Source organism: Cavia porcellus, unplaced genomic scaffold (genome assembly GCF_034190915.1).
Source record: "Cavia porcellus strain 051 isolate PalLab524CR breed Dunkin Hartley unplaced genomic scaffold, mCavPor4.1 scaffold_31, whole genome shotgun sequence".
In the NCBI taxonomy this organism is placed as follows: Eukaryota; Metazoa; Chordata; class Mammalia; order Rodentia; family Caviidae; genus Cavia; species Cavia porcellus.
The window spans coordinates 44,221,228-44,243,087 of NW_026947514.1; the positions used below are offsets into that span (position 1 = coordinate 44,221,228).

Consider the following 21,860-nt stretch of genomic DNA (forward strand, 5'->3'; position numbering starts at 1 on the left):
GCCCTTCCGGAGGGTGAGCCATCAGTGAATAAAACCAGGGCACCTGGAAGGGGTTGTGAAGCTGTGACTTTAGGGAATATAAATGAGTGACGATTAGCAAAGTCAACTAGCTTATTTGGAGGGTAATGATTGTCAATAGTCCCTGAATAGGAAGCTAAGGCAATAGGCCACACTTCAGTACTCTGAAGTAGCCAATCTATTTGGTCTTTTGTAAAAGGTTGAATGATAATATCTGGTTTTTTGCCAAAGTAACATTTTCCCTGCTTTCTACCCTGGATTATTAGGTCTGAGACAGCTTGGAAATAAGGCAAAAGTGTTTTTTTTGGAGAGACTGGTAAATGGACCCACATGAGGGGAGCTTGTTGTCAGAACATTGCTGTAGGGCAAAGCTTTGTATTAAAAATGAGAAACTGTAAAGGCTCATTGTAGTCCATAAAGGAAACGGTTTGTTGGTTTGTTGAGCAATAGCCTCTTCTACTTTACTGAGCGCTCTCCTGGCATCAGGTGTAAGCTCTCGGGGGGAAGTTGGATCTATGTCTCCCCGAAGCAGCGCATAAAGGGGCTGTAAATCATGTTTAGTTAATTTTAAAAATGGTATGAGCCAATTAATGTCTCCCAATAGTTTTTGGAAGTCATGAAGTGTAAAGGAATAGAGAATAAGCAATCTTTAAGATCTATGACAATTTAAAAAAATCCCAAAGGAATGGCACTGGGTGAGGGGAGGCCAGGCTGTAGAGGCCCCATCAAGACCATTGTCTTATTTATTGCCCTAAGGTCTTGTAGCAGCCTCTACTTCCCTGACCTTTTCTGGATAACAAAGATAGGTGTGTTCTAAGGGGAATTATTAGGAACAATGTGGCCTGCATCTAACTGGTCTTGTATCAGCTGCTGTGCGGCTGCAAGCTTTTCAGAGTTAAGGTTGTTTTTAAAGGCTTATATGAATCCCCAATTTGCCATGGAGGCACAGGGAGTAGCGGGCTGCCATCTTGGGACCTGCTGATCATGTCAACAGGTGGAAGTGGTGGCAGATCACCATGTATGAGGACCTCTAACAGGCCATCATTCTCTGCATCTGAGAAATCAGAGGCTTCAGATTTTTTTGAGGACGGTTTTGAGGTAGATTTAATGGAGTCGCGCAAGGCAGCCTCACCTAGTGTAACTGTCTCCTCAACCTGAGGGTCTGCATGCCTCTGGGCAAGCAGCTCAGAAATTAAATTCTAATATGTAAAGGTGGTCACAGGAACCTTTTTTGGACCGAAAACTCTATAATAATCTTTTAAAGCATCTCTTACTGTATTCCACCTCTTGGTATCTATAGAACCCTCTAGGGGGAACCAAGGGCAAACCTTATGAATAAATTGAAAATACTGTAATAATTTTTTTCCAACCCTTATCTCTCTTGTCTTTCATGCCTTTATAAGGCCTCCGACGAACATTTCGTGTTCGCTCAATACTTGACCCATGTCGGGGAAGGGAAATGGGGTTGCTGTTCACTCACCGTGACTCGGGCAGGACGTCGGGTAGTCGTCTGCGCAGGTCTCGGCACTTGATTTAATGTCCTGTTGCTTTAAGCTTTAATCCTTGATTTAGTTTACTCATTCCTCGGCCGAGGTCTCTGGTTCAATTTGCTTTCACTTTCGGTTTAAGCCGGCTGTCTCTCGAACGGCTCCCTCGTTAACTTCTCCGTGCCAGGAGCCCCACGTTGGGCGCCACTTGATCTGGCCTGCAGATCAACAAGTTTAGAACTCCTGGAGGGGAAACGGGGATTAAATAAAAGATATGGGGGAGACAAAAAGAGACGAAGGCAAGTTGATGTAACCCAATCAAGCCTCCGGTTTATTGAGAAAATAATCACACCTTTTATAGGCTAAGGGCGGGAGCTGGGACAGGAAGAGGTTAAACAGATGAATACAACAGGGTTACCATCACATCTGGATAAGTGACGTAAGCAGAAGAGGATTATGGTTAATGTAGGCAGACGCAGTGCCCATAGGAGAGAGAGAGAGACATCTAGGCAACAATGCCTGTCACTCGGCTCCCTACAGGGAGGTGACTGTTTCAGGGAAGGGCTCTAGCTGACTGACTCTTAGGAGCTTGGGGCCCGGCTGACTCAGATTACTGGGGGCTGGAAAGTGACTTGTTCCTGGCTCTTACCTTTACTTTCTTTGCTTCCTTGCTGCCCCAGCATAGCACCTTTTCCTCTGCTAGGCCCCTTAGCCATTTTGTGTCTATCTTGGAGTAGGGGACCATGGACTGAAACCATGAGCACAGTAAACCTCTTCTCCTTTAGATTGTGTGTGCTGGGTATTTCTTCATGCAGTAATGGGAAAGTGATTTGTGAGTGCATTAATCCTTGGGGGCCAATTGCCTCTTGGAGGTCCAGCCACTCAAGTATCATCAACATATGACTTTGGGGATCATGTTTTCAACACATGAAATTCGGTAAACACATGTATGCCATAACAATTTTAGAGTGAATAGAGTAGATATTTATCAAAAGATGATGATTTAGGTCTCAATACAAGTATAGCTGAGAAGTTATATAAAAGAAAAGTGAGTTAATATTGGAAAGTGATACTGTATTTCTTCTGTTGTAGGAAATACAAGACTATTAGGACAAATTTTGAATAATAATGATTCTTCCACAAGAAAAAGTGAATCATCAGACATAACCTCACTAAGTAGGTCAAAACTGGGATGGAATCCTGAGAGAAGACACAGGTAAGAACAGGAGAATAGAATAAAAGCAAGACTGCCAAGAGCTTTGTTCACACTTGTGAAATTTCTTTAGTGATTTAAATAAATTATTACTCTTGTGATCTTTTTTCAGTAGTATAATAATGAAATTAATATTCTATTTTCTCAAATTGTCAATTATTGATTTTTAATAAATGTAGATTCTCATGAAATGATATCTGGGATTTGCTGTCCAATGATGGGGAAGAAAAGGAGGGTGAGAGTTTAGAAGAATGAAGAATAGCCAGGGACATCTTCATTATTTTCAGTCTTTTGGTAATTTAAATAGTATCACTATAAAGCTTTGTGTATATATTGTTTCATATTTGTGGAAGTACATTTGCAGAGCAGATTCCTAGAAGTACTAGTGAGGTCAAAGATAAATCTGTGGTCTCTCCCTGTTTATCTGAGAACCAGTTTCTGTACCATCTTTACTTGAGTTCTTGTCAAGCTTCTGTACTTTGCCAATCGGGTGGATCAGAGATATTGGCAAAACATCTCAGTGAAAGTTTAATTTGCATTCTTCCTGATGTGAAAAGGCCTGGGCAGATGTTTGGAGACCCCTTGCATCTCCCCCTATATACTGCTTATGTTCATTTTCCATTGCCTGTCATCCATTTAATTGTAGCTTTTCTTCACCAAGTAGTGTACATTTCTGGTGGTTATTTGGGACCTAGTACTCTGAGCCTTAGGTCCAGACAATCTCCGTCTTTTGAATTTCTTATGGATCAGTCTGCTAGCAGCAAATTTTCTCAAGCTTTTGTTTATATGGGATTGTGTTTAATTTCTGCTTTTGTTTCCTTTAAACAGAAATTTATTTTCTGAAGTCCAAGGTTAAGGAGTTAACAAGTGTGATTTCTTCTAAAGCCTCTCTCTTTGCCTTCAATTGGATTCCCTCTTTGGTCTCATCTCGTGATTATCTCTGGGCATACATACCTCTAGGGTCCTCTCCTTCACCTTTTTGTAAAATTTAATTAAAAAATTTTTAAAAAATTAATAAAGTTTATTGGTACATGTTAGGTATGCATAATGATCACATTCATCATAGGGAATTTGTACATGATATAACTTGATTCTTTTTTTTCCCTATTCACCTACTTTCCCTTCAACCCCTCTCTTCCTCTAAATAAAGAGGAAAAAAAATCCTTCACTTTTGAAGGACAGTTTTGTTAGATCTACAATTTCTTTATTCTTTCTTTTTTTTGGTACCAGGGATCAAACTCATGGCCTTACACTTACCAGGGTAAGTGCTTGAACCACTCATGTAAATCTTCAGCCCCAGACAAAGAATTTGATTGTTTTTTTTTTTCAACACTTTGTGTCATGTCACTACTTTTTGGACTATATAGGTTGCCAGTTTTTTTTTTTTTTTTTAAATTTTTGTGGTACTGGGGATGAAACTCAGGACCTTGCGCTTGCCAGGCAGGCGCTTACACCACTGAGCTAAATCCCCAGCCCTGAACTCTATATAGTTACCAATGAGAAGCCAAACATTAATCTTGTTTAGGACCTTTTATGTATGAGTCATTTTTCTTTACTGCTTTTAAGATTCTCTCTTTGTCTTGGGTTTTTGACTGTTTGATGATGATGTGTTTAAGTGTGGATATCTTTAAATTATCTTGCTTGTAGTTTGTTGAACTGCTTACATGAATAGATTGATTTTTACTAAACTTGGGAAATTTTGGGTGATTTGTTTTTCATTTTTGGGATGGAGGGGAGCTATCCATGTTGCCAAGCCTGGCTTTGACATTATGTTTCTTCTACCTCAGTCTCCCTAGTAGCTGAAATTATAGTTATGAATCATCTTACTTCATTTATTTCTTTGTATGAGATACTGTGGATAACCTTTCCTTCTCTCTGTCTAGGACTATATTTTATGTTGGAGTGCTCAATGATGTTCCGTAGTTTTCTTGCGATTGTCTTCATTTCATTGCTCTCTTTCTATTCCTCAGACTGGATAATAGCATTTAATCTGTCTTCAAGTTTACTGATTCTTCTGCCAACTCAAGTATTCTGTTGAGGCCTTATAGTAATTTTTGTGTTTTTGTGATACTGGAGATTGAACCCAGGGCCTTCCCAGTGAGCTACATTACCAACCCTTTTTTATTGTCAGACAGAATCTTGTTAAATTGCCTAGGCTTGGCTCAAATTTGTAGTCTTCCTGCCTTAGCCTCCCAAGCCTCTAGAATGCAGGTGTTAACTATCATGGTCAGCTCCGTTTTACATTTCTATTTTTTTCTTACTTGACAAGGCTATTCTTTTTGTTTGTTTTTGTTTTTTAGAACAGAGTCTGCTGTGTAGTTCAGGGTGGTCTTGAACTCACTGTGTAGCCCAGGCTGGCCTTGAATTTCTGGACTCCTTCTACCTCAGCCTCTTAAGTGCTATGATCATAGGCATTTGCTACCACATCCAGCTAAAGACTGTATTCTTACACTTTCCTTTAATTTTTTTTACTTTGCCTGAACTGTTTTCTTAATTAACCGTTTTATAGTCTTTGTCTAGTAAGTCTATTATCTGAGTTAGTTATTTATGTATTTGGTGATAGGGTCTCAGTTGCAGTTCAGACTGGCCTTGAAGTCATGCTGGTTTCAAACTTGCAGTGATTCTCCTGCCTCAGCCTCCTGTACATGCAACACCATGCCTAGTTGAATGCTACTTCTTGAAAGCAACAGCTTTTTTGCTCCTTTCCTGCTATATGTAACATGTCTGACCAAACTAGTTTTGTCTCTTTGTCATTTCTATGTCATGTATTTATCACATAACTAATTCCATGGTATAATTATAATAGAAATAACATTTAGTAAGATATACCTAAGAATGAATTGAAGAGGTAAATAATAACGTGGTTACTGAATTTTGCATGCCTGTAATCCCATCACTCAGAGGTTAAGGCAGAAACATTATTGCAAGTTGCAGCCCAATTCGGCTACGTAATGAGTTCAAAGACAGCCTTAATACATAGTGAGACAGTTTCAAAACAATAAACAGCCCCCAAAACCCTACTGAATTCATAAAAATTTTGGAAGCTTTTTTCTAATCTGCAGCTTTGAAGCCCTGTCTTCTCAAAGATTTCCTTCTTCTGGAGAACCAGGAACAGCTATAGTGACTGTGCAGAAACCTAATGATGTTCTCCAAGATCTTGGCCAAAAGAGGAAAGAAACCAACAGTGTGCTCCAGGTAAAGCAAGAGTAGTGCCAACATTGATAATTAGTACAGTAAAAATGAAGAGGCAGTGTAAACTTACTGGGACAGAAATCAGGGGGAACATGGAAATCAAACACAAAAAGGACTAAGTCTGTTCATTTTATTAAAGTTCGTCAAAAACCTTCAACTAATTTCTCCTTATTCCTCACTGGCCAGTACTGAGTCATGCAGTCACCTCTGGCTTTCCAGCTTCTGCTGGGGTGAAAGAAAGGGAGAAAGAGAGGTAATAAGGGCCTCACGGCCCAGTGTGCCATACTCTTTCAGAACTAACTGGCACTTTGTTTAACTTCTTTCTCCAGCAGTAGCGTACTCATTAGCACTGGGCTACGGAACACTACTGTGAATTCCCTATTTCTGTTTACTCAACATCCAAGGTAGTATGTGCACCCCCTGCCCAGTGGCACTCAGTTGCATCCCTTTTTTTTTTTTTTTTTTTAAATCTTGAGACAATCTTAGTCCGTTACCACATTGCCTGTGTTGTGCTTGAACTTGGAGTCTTCCTACCTTAGCCTCCCAGGGTGCTGGGGTTATAGACAGGTATGTGCCACCACACCTGGTTCTTGTTACTTCTAAATGGCAAAACATTAATTACCAAATATTTGTTTACAATTTGTCAGTTTGACAAAGCGAGTACTTAAAATTAAAAGGTATGGGTCCAACAAGAATAATAGGTCTCGTTTGGGTTAACATAATCAATATAGGTTTAACATGGTAACTGTTTTGCTTTTTACGGTTTTTTTCTTTTGTTTTGGTACTGGGGATCGAACTCACGACTGCGCACATGCAAGACAGGTGCTTATGCCGCTGAGCTAAATCCTTGGCCTGTTTTGCATTTTAAGCCAAAAGAATCTCTGATAATGTTGAACTTGCTGATCTTCCCCAGAGTTCTTGTAAACTTCAAACAACCAATACGAGATCTGTACTGAAAGATGCTGAGAAAATTTTGAGAGCAGTACAAAACAACAAAAAAATGCTTGAGGAAAACCTGGAAGCTATTATTCGAGCAAAGGATGGAGCTGCTATGTATTCATTTATCAATGCTTTGTCTACTAATAGGTAAGAGATGATGCTGGTTTCCCGAGGTTATTTATATAAAGCTGCCAGTTCTACTTTTGTCACGTTGTGAACCACTTCTCTTTCATTAGTATATGTTAATATTCAGAAAAGGTTTTTCATTGGCTTTGAAACTATAGCACTTGATATAAAGTTGCAATTATATGGTAATGCTTTTCCCTGTGGACATTTGCTTTAAAATTTTTTTTTTTTGTCCTTACTGGAACTCACACACTCTCTCTCAGGTTTTCTAAAGAAGAAAAAGTTTATGTAGCTCACAGTTTGTAGAGCTTTCAGTCTGTAATTGGATAGCTCCAAGGCAGGGTGGATGGCAGAGAGGCATGGCAGAGAAAAATGTGCCTGGCATGGCAGGAGGCAGCAAAAACAAGCAAGAGATTTTTTTTCAGTTTTTACTTATTTGAATTATGTTTGTATTACATAATGATTACATGCCTTTTGGAGATCTTGTATATGTCTGTGATTTTTTCCAAACATTTATCTTTTAAACATTTGATGAAAATTAATACTGTTGGTTTTTTCCTGTTCAGAAGGATATTGAACTAAAGAATAGGTTTAAAACTAGATAAGAATGATATCTGATCCAGGTTCTATTCTAAGGACATGAAATGGAAATTAAAGTTACTGCATTGCACATGTCTATAATCCCACCTCTCTGGAGGCTAAGGTAGGAGAGTTGCCATGAGTTTGTGGCCAGCTTGCACTGCGTAGTGAGACCTTGTCATAAGAAAAACGGAAAAGAAAATTCTTTTTTCTCTTTTGTAGAGAGATAACAGAGAAAATTAGGATCAGAAAGACAGTAGATGAGTGGATTAAAGCTATTTCTGCAGAAATTCAGGTATGTCATAGGAAAAAACTAAAAAGTTAAATGCATTCTGGGAATATAATTTTGGTTTCAATTTATATTTGTTCTCAAAATACTTGTTACATATAAGTACACTTAATATTTTTAATTTCATTCTGTCTTTTTACAAAATTGTAAGTATAGTTTTATTGAACAAGCACTTTGTTTCATATTGTGGTTCTTACATGGCAAATTATTGGACAGTAATGATAATGTGGTTAATTTGACTGTTTTGAAAAGATTTATACTTGAAAAGATGTTTCAGTACAACACATTTAGAAGCACTGGTTTGCTAAAGTAAAAACACCGACGTTAGTTAAAAGGAAAAAAAGTTCACTTCCAAGGTTGTTGAAGGTATAGATATCCATTCTGGATGTCAGGATTCCTTTTTTCATATCTGTGAAGGACATAGTACTACATCTTTGGACATCAGCATTGCAGATCTCTGGAGTTTTTATTAGAAGTTCATAATTTACAGGAAATCCTTCAAAGTTGCCTCATTTGAAGGAATGGAACTTAGTCAGGGGTAGCCTGCTGTTTTGTTCTAAAAAGCAGGAAAGTATTTTGTTGACTGTGAGAGGTGCTTATGTGCTTACCACTACGGCAGTAAGGTGAGGTACAATACATATGGAAATATCTTTAAAATTTTGTCTCTTAGGAATCTGAATCTATAATTCAGTTGTAAAGCATTTATACTAGTTACTATAAGATGAATCAGAAAAAAAGCTAACAGTCTAAAGATGGGAGTCTAATTCTAACCTTGTAGCCAGTTACCCAGGTGGGTCTCTTTATTACTATGAATTCAACATAAAGTATGTTTTTTTAAACCTTCAAGTAATTTTAATTTCTAAATATTTATTTCAGCATATTAAAACATTACCACTATTGTGGTTACTGTTATTATTTATTTGGGACTTGATTTGATCTCTGGGCCTTGTACATGCTAGACAATACTCTCCCACTGAGCTATATCCCAGATACTTTTTAGTACTGGAAATAGAATTTGTCATGCAGGCACTGTGTGCCAAATACTTTTTAAATTTTATTTTTAGACAGTGTCTCATTAAGTTACCCAGGCTCACTTTAAAGTAAGAATATGCCTTAGTCTCTAAAGTAGCTGGTAGTACAGGTGTGCACCAGTACTCTTGGCTGTTTCCTTTTTACAAAATTTATTTTTAAATTTAATTTTAATGTTATTAAACTCATGTAGTTCAAATATCAAAAAGTGTTTTAAAAAACTTGTAATGAAAAGTTGTTTTCCTACCCCTGTGTTTCATCTGGTATTTCCTATTTACCCTACTGCATAAAATACTAATGCCTTTAGTTTTTTATTTTCAAGGAGATTTTATTCATATATGAGCCAATATCTTTTATTTTAAAGCATTTAAAACAATATATTTTAAAGCATTTAAGGCATTTTTATACCAGAAAAAATGTATTCAACTATTTTTCTGGAGTGAAAGCATTACTGTTTGAATAGGTTTGAAATAATTTTAATTTTTATTAACTTAAGGATGAACTGGCAAGAAAAGATTTTGAACAAAGGAGATTTGCTCAGAAGAATCAAAGGACCCAGAAAGCACAGATTATGAGTAAAGATATTAAAGCCAACACACAAGACAAAACTGTAAATAAATCTGTAATTCTAAAAAAACCTCAAAAACAAGTAGAGGATTATTTTAGAAGTCCACCTGCAAGGAGCATGGCTGTTTCCAGTTTACAGAAAGAAAGAAAAGCAGTAAGATCCTACTCTGGTTTTATGACATAAATGTTGCATTATAATTGATCATTTCCTGTAATTTAAACATAATGAAATTAATATGAAGATATTTTTAAAGCTGTATACAAATGAAAACTATCTTTACATTATTGATACTTAAGGTTTTGGATCCATACTGTGGAAACCATTGCATGAAGCCTGTTGTTCCTTCCTGAGATCTCATACTTTGTTTTTTGTGTTGTTTTATTTTTTGTTTTTTAAGAGACAGGGTGTTAATAACAACAACAACAAAAAGGCACACGTGGTGGAGCATGCCTGTAATCCCAGCATAGAGGGGACTGAAGCAACACAGTTGCTCAAGTTCAAGGCCAGCCTGGGCTATATAGTGAAATCTGTCTTAAAAAGCAAAAACAAAAACAAAAAGACAGGATTGCCAAGGCTGGCTCCAAACTTCTGGGTTCAAGTTATCCTCCTGCCCTTCAAATAGCTGGAATTGCAGGTGCATGCCACCATGACCAGATTTAAATCACATACTTAGAAGCATAATACTCCAGTTATTGCAGGTATAATTTGGGATTATCTAACCCCAAAACTAGAGTGTCTATTTTGTGGTACTCAAAAACATGTTACATCTCTGTGTTTGTGTGTGTATGTGTGTGTGTCTGTGTGTGTGTGTGTGTATTTTGGGCTAATTTTTAAGTTTAACAAATCTATGTTTGGTGTCTAGTTGAGTACAATACAGTTCTAGATACTGTGCAGGGAATTGTTTTGTTGTTGTTGTTGTTTTGTTTTTTGTCTTTTGAGACAAAGCCTCCCTGTGCAGTTCAGGCTGGTCTTGAGCTCACTTTGTAGCCTAGGCTGGTCTTGAACCCACAGCTATCCTCCTACCTCAGCCTCCTGAGTGCTGGGATTACAGGCGTGTGCCACCACACCTGCCACACAGGGAATTTTTCGACTGTTCAATTAGGCTGTAGTATTTTTAATGCTAAACATAGATTGTTGAACAGATTAGTAACACATCCTAATCTGCTTTGTGAGGCATGTAGGTTAGGATTGAAAGTAGGGTCAGGAAAGTACAGTATAAAGTCATTTAAGGACTAGGCTTATTGTGTTTTTTATTGTTCTTGAATATAATACATGCTAAATATGAAATATGTTTAAACATTACTTTTTTGTTATTAAATATATAATTAGTAGTGTGAAAATTTTCATGTTTTATACGTGAATGACTTTTATATTTACATTTTCTGTATTTTAAAAACCTATGTTTGGGAGCCAGACGTGGTGTTGCATGCCTATAATCTTAGTGTTTGGGAGGCTGAGGCAGAAGGATCACCACTAGTTTGAGGCCAGCCTGGGCTACAAAGGGAGTTCGTGGCCAGCCTGAACTACATAGTGAGACCCTATCTCAGAAAACCAAAGTCAATAAATAAATAGAAGAATAAAACTGATGTTTGAAAGCTGTATCCAAAATTTAAGGACTCTTTAAGACAGAGGATTTTTCTGACTTGATCATTTAAGTTAAGTACTCTACTACTTAAACTAGCAAAGGAGGCTTTTGAAAAATGAGATAAGGGGTTGATTCTTTTTATTGTGTGTTTAATAATGCTATATATCTAGGGGCCTTTGAAGTCTCCCACGATGATACGAGATGAGGATTACATGTCCCAAGTCTATGGAAAAGCAGTGTATCAGGGCCATCGCAGCACTCTTAAAAGAGGCCCGTACCTCAGGTTTAATTCTACATCTCTTAAGTCCAAACCACAGAGACCAAAAGTAATAGAGCAAGTTAAAGGTGAGGAACGTAACTTTTTGTGTTTTGCCTCATTTTAAAATACTATCAGTTTAATGCATTAAGTAAAACTAAGTAGTTTCCTTTTATTTGGTGATGTATGTCTGTATTTACTTACAATGTATAAATACAATTGAGACTATAATGCTTAAGGTCGGAAAAATAATTTTTTTCCAGGAGAACTAACAAAAAATAGACTAAAACTTAAAACTAAGGCACAGGGTAAAAATAAGTAGGAAGAATTTCAGGATTAGATGATATCTTGAGATAAAGCATGATAAATTTTTATTTAGGTGATGAGTCTTGCATGATCTAAATTAGAATCGAGGGAAACTAGGCATTTTCTTGAAGACCTTAGTCCATTATGTCCCTTCAAACACGAAGGTCAGCCCCATGCTGTTTATTACTGAAGGGTTTATGGGCACTTGTGTATTTTTGTTTTCCCAGTGAGCTTTAGGTAGCAAAGGTGAACTTTTTTTGTTGTTGTTACTTTTGTAGCCAGTTTAAGAGGTCCTCATGTATCACCTCATGTTTTGGCTCACATCTGCCATTTCAATGGTATATTTACTATAATTTAGTTGAATATTGAGCCCCTTTATTTTGGTTACATTTTAACATTTCTCAGCTTATACATTAGCAGTCAGTAAGCTGCTCTGACAGTATATTAGCTACTACTACCCAGTTTCCTCTCATCCTTTCCGGAGCTTGGAGCTATGGCAGTTGTTTTTGTTTTTTTCTTTTCTAAGACTTAGGTGATCATAGAAGGTAATAAAGTTAGGGTATCAGGTTATCTATAAATGTTATTATTATTTAATAAAACAAGTAGTTTATTGGTGATATTTGCCCTTGTGGATAATATTGATCCCAGTATTTCTGTGATTATCATAGGTACTAAAGTCAAGTCAATACGAACACAAACTGACTTGCATGCAACAAAACCTATGAAGACAGACTCTAAAATGCAACATAGCATTCCTGCCTTACCTCATGGTGAGCAGCAGTATGTGTTTAGCCCTAGCAGAGAAATGCCGACATTTTCAGGTACTCTGGAAGGTCATCTAATTCCTATGGCAATTCTTCTAGGTAAGAACTAGTAAAATACGTTGTGTGAATTTTAATTTCTTACCAGCAGTAGTAAAACTTACAGAACATTACTGACACACCAGTCACCTACTTTAGTTGTGCAGGGAGAGCCTCTGCTGACTCCTTCTCTGAAATGATGGGTTTTTGCTATAGTTTTACCCACAGGAAATGTTCTTTGGTATTTGATAGAGCATTGCTATAGATTAAATGAAACTAAAGACGTATCATCAATGTTTATAACAGTTTAAGAAGTTTTATTGACCTGTTAAGATTGTCCTGTCTTAGAGGAAGTACCTTAAGTCACGTTTATGTACTTTTGAGCTGTCCTATGATAGGTAAATTTTAGTTATATTTCAAGTCAATATTTATTTTTACTTGAGATTTGTCTGACTCACAGTGTTGAAAACTGAATAAATCATTTTTGCCCTCACACCAGCAGTTCAGATCTAATTAACTTTTTCACTGTCATTGCTATTTTCTTTTACTTTTGATACATGATTTAAATATGAATTTTTAAGCAAAGTATTTTTTAGGTTGGATATTGTGGGTTAATGACATGCCAACTAGATGGCTCATGTGTGTTCAGACATTCTAGTAAACACTTTATGTATAAGTTCTCTGATTTAACCTATATATAAAGCATTTGGTAATATATCAATTTTATATTTTAAAAAACCTTAGTTGCAAAGAAACTAAGTAGAAATTTGTTGGAGAACTGCCTAGCTAGAGTGAAGCTGGGATTTAAACCTAAACAGTCTCACTTTAGAGATTGTGGTTTTAAAAGTATATTATATTAGGGCCGGGGATTTAGCTCAGCAGCATAAGCACCCACCTTGCAAGTATGTGGTCGTGAGTTCAATCCCGGTACCAAAAAAAAAAAAAAAAAGTATATTATATTGTCTCTCTCTGAAATGTAGAAAACAAGTGGGGACTTGGAAAAAGCCAACAAGGTTTTGGGGCTTTCAAAAATATGGAAGCTGGGCATGGTGGTGCACGCTTATAATCCCAGCACTTGGGAGACTGAGGCAGGAGGATTGCTGAGTTCAAGGTGATCTTGGGCTACATAGCAAGACCCTCTATCAAAAATAGCATAGCATGGCATAGCATACAATAGACTAGGGGCTTGGGATTTAGCTCCGCAGCACAAGCAGTTACCTGGCAAGTGTGAAGCTATATTGGACACCTGGCACACACACACACACACACACACACACACGAATGGAATAGAATAGAATAGAATAGAATAATGTGGAGAATATTAGTGCTTCAGAGCCTTTATCCTGAGGGTAAGTTCGATGGTCTGTGTGAAATGACCAGGTCCAATAAGTCCTAGTGCCACCAAGAGGACGGAGATGGTGAGGTGGGAGTGCGTTGGCAGTGTGATGGAGCAGAGGTGACTGTAGAAGCTGCTCTCCTTTCATACTGGGAAGCAGCCCCAGAGCTCCAGACCGAGGCTGGACTTTTTGCTCTATTTCTGAACTAGTGGAAATACTGGACTCATTTTTCTGCCCTAAACTTCTTAGGACAAACCCAGAGTAATAGTGATTCCTTACCCCCTGCTGGAGTGGTACACAAGCTACACCCCGTCACTGTGACCACTTCTATTCCTCCATCATCTCGAAAAGTAGAAACTGGAGTCAAGAAACCAAACATAGCCGTTGTAGAAATGAAGTCGGAAAAAAAGGATCCTCCTCAGCTCACTGTACAGGTAAGCCGGGTTGCATGAGCAGAAAAACAGGTTTTTAAAATTTGAACAGCTTTATTTTTTCAATATACTCTTTTTTCAACTTTTTTTTATTAGTAGTACCGTTTGCAGTACATAATGATTCTGTACCACATGGGGTGTTGGTACATGTACCCAACACATCTTCAATCTTTTTCCATCTCCTCCTCTCCCTCCCTTCACTCTCTTGGTCCCCTTCCGTTTGACGAAAGATCCATCTCTGCATTTCTTATTATCTGTCTTTTATGTTGCTCTTCTGTTGTTTAAGTTTCTTACATTATAGATACAAAGTGATATTTGAACTAGAGTATCTGGTTTATTGCCATTAACATGGTCTCAAGATGCATCCATTTTCATATAAGTGACTCATGTTTATCCTTCTTTATGGCAGAGTAATGTTCTGTTGTGTATAAATACCACATTCCCTTTACCCATCTAGCTTTTGCTAGATATACAGGCTATTCTGAAGATGTAGCTATCATGAATTCTGCTGCTAAAAACTTGGGTGTGTGTTTATCATTGTAATAGATAGGATGTTTTTAACTTTTGGGAAGATTTCTAGAAAGAATAGCTGGCTCAAATGGAATTTCTTTTTTTTTTTTTAAATTTCTATTTTTAGTTTTTTGAGTAATCTCCACCATTGATTTCTGTATTGGCTATATTACTTTACATTCACGTCAACAATGTAGAAGCATTCTTTATTCTGTGTCGCTCTCCAGCATTTGTTATTATTTGCTTTCTTGATGATAGACATTTTTTCTGGAGTAAGGAATCTCAAGTGTTTTAATTTGTATTTCTCTAAGGCTATAGATGTTATTTTTTCATGTTTTTACCAGTTTTTGATTGGATTATTTATTCTTGTGGCAGGGGAGGGTCTGGTGCTTTTGAGTTTTTTGTATATTCTAGATACTGATCGTCTGTCCCAGGAATAGCGACAGTTTTTTTTTTCTCATTCTGTAAGTTGTCTCTTCACTCTTTTGATTGTTTCCTTTGCTATATAGAAGGTGTGTGTGTGTGTGTGTGTGTGTGTGTGTGTGTGTGTGTCTGTGTTTGAGACAGGGTGTTACTATGCACTTCAGGCTTACCTTAAGCTCCGTACCCCAGGCTCACCTTAAACTCATGATGATCTTCCTGTCTCAGCCTCCTGAGTGCTGGCATTACGGGCAGGTGCCACCATTCTCACCCATTTTTTGATTCTTGACGTTATTGTTTGTGTAATTAAGGTTCTCCTCAGAAAGACCTTATCTGTTACCCCTGTATCTTTAAGAATTTTACATATTTTATCTTCTAGTATATTGTTTCCATTTTGTCATTTAGAGGTATGAATCTAAACTTAATCTTCTGCATGGGGATAACCAATTTTCCCAGCACCATTTATTAAAGAGACTATCTTTCATGACCAGAAGTTTTTGAAGAAAAAAATCTTTGGCTTAATACAATACTAGAACTTTAGGATCATTTTGATGTTTGAAAAAATAAAGAGCTTGGGAAATTTAAGGGTTTGCCTACTGACCTAATATAACAGAATTTCAGAATTAGTCTTGTAATTTAAAAAGAATGTATATAAAATCTTTGTTAATCAATGGGAAATAGAGTTTTTGTAAATGAAGTACTGTATGTCATAATTAGACAATATAAAATAAATAAGAGTTTTAAACTCTTAAATTCCTATTGAATAGCAAATAAGTTACAAATAGTTGATGTAACTATACAATATAAAAATGGAAAATTATATGAAATTTTTAAATTGAAATTTAGTCTGGAAATGAAAGAAAAAAATTCAGATATGATAAGAAAGCAGACAGACTTGAACCTGTAAAATCTGAAGCTTCATGTGCTAAAAATTCCTAAATAAAAGGGAAACAACATACTGAAAAAAACATAGATCTAACTCCCGAAATAGTCAAAGGACATAAATAAGAATCACCAAAGTAGAATGCAGATTACCATCAAGCAAATTAAATTTTGCTAGTAGCCAAGATAATGTAAATTAAAATAACAGTAATATACCTCCATTTTAAAAGCCATTTTAATAATTCTGACCCAAAATAGCAGTTATTGCAGAAATTATCTTAATTATCTAATTTAATAAAGTGTAGAATTAGTTATATTTTGATGATGGAAATAGAGATTGTTTGGATTGCATTTTGCTAGTAATGACAGGGATCGTAAATATACATGCTTCATGGCTAAAGAAATTACTAACATAATGAAATAGTTCAAAGTTTAAGAAGAAAAGTATGGAGAATTTTTTTGGGTGATCTTTGCATAAAAATATACCCTGTTTAGCAAGAGAAGCATAATTAATTAAGATATGAATATTTTTGTGTTTTTTTAATGGTACTGGGGATTGATCCAGGAGTACAGTATCACTGAGCTATATCCCCGATCTCCCTCCCCTTTTAGTAAAAGTTTAAGACAGATTGTCACTAATTTTTAAATTGCCCAGGCTGTTGAAATATTATATAATTGTTTAAAGATATGACGTCTGTACAGACCTTCATAAGGTGTTTCTGTTCTAAAAATAGTCAAAAATTGAAAATGAAAACTACTTTAGATTTATTTATGCCTAAGTGGATAGTAAAAAGATTAAGACTATAGTAGTGAAAAAGAAGTTATGTTAAGATAGAATTTTAAAAATTTCTTTGTTTTTTGTTTTGATTCTGTGGACAAGTTCTCTCTGTGTAGCAGAGGCTGCCCTTGAACTCATCATATAGCCTAGACTGGCCTCGAACTCACAGTGATCCTCCTGTCTCAGCCTTCCGAGCACTGAGATTACAGAAGTGCAGTACTACACCTGGCTCCTTAAGAGAGGGTTGTGTGTTTGCCCATTGATTTTCATATGTTGTAAAACATACTTTGATAATTTAGAGAATTTGTTAGTCATTGGCTTCACAGTAAAAAGTCAAAAGGCGTGCTGTGTCTGTATTTTGACAGATACTTGAGAAGGAATAATAAAGAAAAGGCTGGATGCTGTGTTCTTTGCAGGTATTACCCAGTGTGGACATCGACAGTGTTTCAAATAGCAGCGCCCCCAGCAGCTTGCCTTTTCTGTCCAGTCCAGAAGGAGCACCTTTCCCTCTGATGCGGATGTGCACACAGGTCCGGTATAGAGTTCTGTCACCTTGCTTTCAGGAAAGGCTGACTGCAGAATTTAATGTTAATCTGTGTAAAGCTTTCCACTGTAATGGAAACGTGTGATTTAGGTTTTGAGGAGAAGGTTCACAGTCAAGCTCAGATTGTTTATGAACTTGAAAAAGAAAGTCTGTTTCAGATCCTGCAATGCATAAGTGTTCAGAAAGTGATAATCCTTAGTGTAACTTTTTGGTAAGGTAAATTGTGAGATTATAATATGTGAAGAAAGAAATTTTCTTTTGTAAGGAGTGTTCGATTTACATGGGAATTACAACTCTCCTGAATGTGAGTTTTTTAGTGACAATTAGAGTTCATACTTGCTTTGTTACTCTGTGATCATCAGACTATTACCATGATGCAAAACTATGATACTTATCCTCTGATACTTATACCCTTCTGAATAATAAAGGTATGGTTTTAGTACAAATTTAGTAAAATTTAGTACATTCCAAATTTTAGTTATTGTAAGCAAATTTGATCATGGAGAATAGTTTTAAAGAGAGGAAAAATATCAGTCTCTCAAGTGTTGGGATTGCAGGCATGTGCTGTCATATCTGGCTATTCTTTATTTTAAATATATAAGAGAAGTCATAATTATATCAATCTGTTGACTCATTGGTTTATATTGCATTTGTTGAAGGAGTCTTTTAAATATGAAGACTGATACTTAATTTCTTATAGCTATTGAAATGATAAACTAATGGCTTAAGTACTAACTTTTATTTCATTTACTGATTAAATCAATTCTGAATAGGATATTAAAATACAAAGGCACATATAATTACAAGTTTATGGTGTATAAAATGTTTTCTTAGTCTCCAGAATTTATGAAGGCAAATGAAGAAGAGGTGAAGTTTCCAGGATCTAACTTTGATGAAGTCATCGATGTCATTCAGGTAACAAAGCTTTGAATCCATGAAAAATTTTTGTCTTGGTTTCTTTTCTCTGGTTGCTAGGACAAAACACTCGACACCCAAAATGAAGAAAGGGAAGGTTTATTTAGCTCAGTTTTTGGAGGTTTCGGTCCATAATCAGCTGGCTCTAAGGCATGGCACTGGGGTAGCACTTGAAGGCAGCAGCCAGAGCAAAAGAGGGGAAAGCTCAAGCCTCTTTTCCTTCCTTATATTGTATCCAGGTTCCCCACCCCCCACCATTCAGGGCAGGTGTAGCACAAAACCTCCCTGCCCTCCTTTGCACAGGATGAGGATATTGACAAAGTAAGAACCCTGTCTCCCTGCTGAGTCTCTCAGTTAAACTTCTAAACTTGTCAAGTTGACACAGTGTATCAACCATAACAATTTTCTTCCAGGACTTTTCTCTGTGATTATCTTTTGATTGTCCATATCCTGTTACAGCACTTTGAGAAAGTTGCTTTTAAGTTAAAGTGTACTTTTATGTTAAAACATGACATTGTTAGTCTGTAGTACATTGTTGTCTTCATCTATATCATTCTTCAAATAATTAATCTTTCCCACCTAGATCTTGTCTTTCATTTTCCCTGCTTTCTTCTTTCTTTTGTTTTCTATCTCATCAGTCATTTTTTCACTCTGATAACATTTATCTTTTGATTTCTGCAGTGGTGGCAGTTTATAATTGAGAAAAAAGTTGTGATGGGCTAAAATCCAAGATCTCATATGGAAGTTAGAGTTATGGAAATAATAGAAATAAAAATAAAATGGAAGGAAAGGAGGAGGAAATAAAATACAAAAACTGTAAGAAATGATTGTAAAGCCAGGGTGGGGGGCACACATCTGTCATCCTAGCACTCAGGAGGCTGAGGATTGTTGCAAGTTCAAGACCAGCCTGGGCTACAAAGTGAGCTCAAGGCCAACCTGAATTGCATAGTGAGATCCTGACTCAAAAAGACCAAAAAAAAAAAAAAAAAAAAAAAAAAAAAAAGTACAACATAGAAACGACTATTTTAATATGTCAGTAGTCTTCAAGGAAGATATATTTTCATATTGTTTGAGTTTCAAAGTTAAGACTAGTTTTCTTCATTAGAAATTAAATCTGCTTTTAGAATTTGCAGAAGTACTTAGAGCCCATGACAATGGAAAAAAAAAAAAGAATTTGCAGAAGTATGCAGTATATTAATGCTGTTTGTTCACCTGTATGTCTTGTTATGTGAGCACCACATGGGTGCCATGTGAGTGGTTTTTTGAATGTATGTGGGTGTGGTGCCGGGGATTGAACTCACGACCTAGCATTGCCAGGAAGGCACTTAAGTCGTTGAGCTATAACCCCAGCCACGTGAGTGTTTCAAAGCTGGAGGTTTATTTATTGTTACATCGCTAAAGCCTCACGAAGCTCCTTGTGAACCTGTGTATTTCATGTGCAAGTGACAGAATTGTTTGTAGAACTCACAGTGGATTTGGAGTTCAAGGACAAGGACTCTGACTCAAACTCTACACGAGATAGCTGTGCGCTTCATAGTGTTGATGGGACAACATTCATGACTTATATTTAAAGAGACTGAACTTTTTTTAACAATGGGTATTGAATAATAGGCAGGATGATGTCTCTGTGATTTGTTTAGTCTAGGTGACAGTGAGCTGCCCATAAGTTCGTAACTGTTGAAATTAAAGAGCAGACAAAAGCAATTCATGTTATTTATGTCCAACATATAGTACATGGAAACTGTTTTGTTTACTTTTAAAGACTGTGTCACTTTTTGTAATTTTTAGGGGAGTGGGTATCAGGAATTGAATTCAGGACCTCAGGACTTGCCAGGCAAGTGCTATGCCACTGAGCTACATCCTTGGCCCTGTAATGTTTTAAAAATTCCAAATATAACTTTTTTGTCATGATGCAAAGAATGAATAAAGTGTCCTAACTGCATTTTTAATTGAAGTTGAGTGTTTTGCAAGAGCAAACAGTGATATTTGGAAGCATCTGTTAAATTTAATGTTTTATGTTAATAATGTATTATAGAGGAATAATCAAGTTTTCTAATTTGTTTTATGACTTTATACAATGGATATTGGGTTTTTTGTTTGTTTACTTTCTGTGTGTGAGAGTGTGCATAAGTGCTGAGGATTAAACCCAGGTCCTTCTGTGTACTAATCAAGTGCTCTACCACTGAGCTGTTCCACTGCCCCAGGATTGGGTTTTTAAAGGATAAACTGACTGTGTAATTAAGATTTCTTAGATGTGATTATATATATACATATATATATATAAATTTTTTTTGTCTTTTTCCTTTTTATCGGTACCGGGGACCGAAATATATATATATAAAATTGATGTGTATTGTATATTGTAATTAATGTGATGCCATCTAATTAGAGATGTTTTTGAGTAACTTAGAAGTGTTGGTTAGTTCACTCACCTAGCTAAGTTTCCTGTTAAATGTGGTGCTTGGTAAATGTTGAATAGATACATGAATGTAATAGTTTGATTTTTTTTGTTATTACCAGGACGAGGAGAAATGCGATGAAATTCCAGAGTACTCTGAACCAATACTGGAGTTTAACAGAAGTGTTAAAGTTGTTTCTACAAAATATAACGGTCCTCCCTTTCCACCAGTTCTTTCTACTGCTCAGCCCACTACTGATATTCTGGATAAAGTGATTGAGAGAAAAAACACATTAGAAAATAACTTAATTCAGTGGTGAGTTTACAGCAGTGTAGGTATGAATAGAATCATAGTAACAAACATGAATGGAAAGCTTGATGTGAGGTGAAAATTTTAATATAAGCTTTGCTGTAGTCATTAGAAACTGTCGGAAGTATTGTTTTTTGTCCTTGAATATTTGTACTTAGGCTCGCTGCTGTGGCAGAGGCTACTATTGAGTCTCAGCAGTGTGGTATTCATTAGTCTAGGTTCACTTTCAGAAATTTATCCTATGGGAATGCTTACGATTCTGCCATAAAAATAAGACACTGATCTAAGTTTGTTACACGTCTACATCTGGAAGTGTTTAGTCTTTTATTTATATGCATGTGAGTAGGAGACAAATCTCTTTATACTTGCTTTTTCTATTGAGAAATCTTAAAGAAGCTGTGGAAGAAATCAAACAACTAAATATAAATTGCTATTAAATTTAGATCTAGAAGAATATTTAATGATGCTGAAAGATAATTCACTTATGGACAAGTGAAGTAGGGTGCTAACACTGTATCTAACAATCTGGTTTCTAAGGCCTTACTCAAAAATAACTGTGCACAGAGTGAAAATTTGGAAACATGTACACTAAATTGTCAACTGCATATATCCCTGAATCTAAGATTATGGGTTAACCTTAACAATATAAAGAGACTTTTATATAATTTCTAATTTTTTTTTTTTTCTTTTTTGGGGACAGCAAGGAGACAATGTCTCACTATATAATTCAGGTTTGACTTGAACTCACTATGTAGCCATGGCAGTCCTCCTACCTCAGCTCTCAAGTGCTGGGATTATAGTACATCACCATGCCTGGCATATATTTTGTGAATTTTCTACAATGATATCTGTCATTTAGGGTTTAATATGAGGTGTGATGGAAAGTACAGCATTTTTAAATAAAAAACATTATTACAGTAAAAGATAACTTGCCATTAAGCCCTCTCA

The 21,860-nt window shown here is 36.3% G+C and overlaps 1 protein-coding gene across 14 annotated transcripts in view; it reads left to right on the forward strand.

Annotated features, from left to right (window-relative positions):
* Positions 1 to 21,860, forward strand: part of Kiaa0586 (KIAA0586 ortholog) — a 158,884-nt gene that overhangs the window by 42,658 nt on the left and 94,366 nt on the right. For all 14 annotated transcript variants that reach the window (XR_010044841.1, XR_010044838.1, XR_010044839.1 and 11 more), the window contains 11 exons: positions 2,598 to 2,721; positions 5,781 to 5,913; positions 6,824 to 6,996; positions 7,777 to 7,849; positions 9,369 to 9,593; positions 11,196 to 11,370; positions 12,256 to 12,450; positions 13,974 to 14,158; positions 17,162 to 17,275; positions 18,124 to 18,204; positions 20,725 to 20,918. Coding sequence is in view for 10 of the 14 variants with exons in the window: in XM_023566078.2 (XP_023421846.1) it covers positions 2,598 to 2,721; positions 5,781 to 5,913; positions 6,824 to 6,996; positions 7,777 to 7,849; positions 9,369 to 9,593; positions 11,196 to 11,370; positions 12,256 to 12,450; positions 13,974 to 14,158; positions 17,162 to 17,275; positions 18,124 to 18,204; positions 20,725 to 20,918 (1,672 nt within the window). In the remaining 4 variants the exon portion in view is untranslated. The remainder of the gene's footprint in view (positions 1 to 2,597; positions 2,722 to 5,780; positions 5,914 to 6,823; positions 6,997 to 7,776; positions 7,850 to 9,368; positions 9,594 to 11,195; positions 11,371 to 12,255; positions 12,451 to 13,973; positions 14,159 to 17,161; positions 17,276 to 18,123; positions 18,205 to 20,724; positions 20,919 to 21,860) is intronic.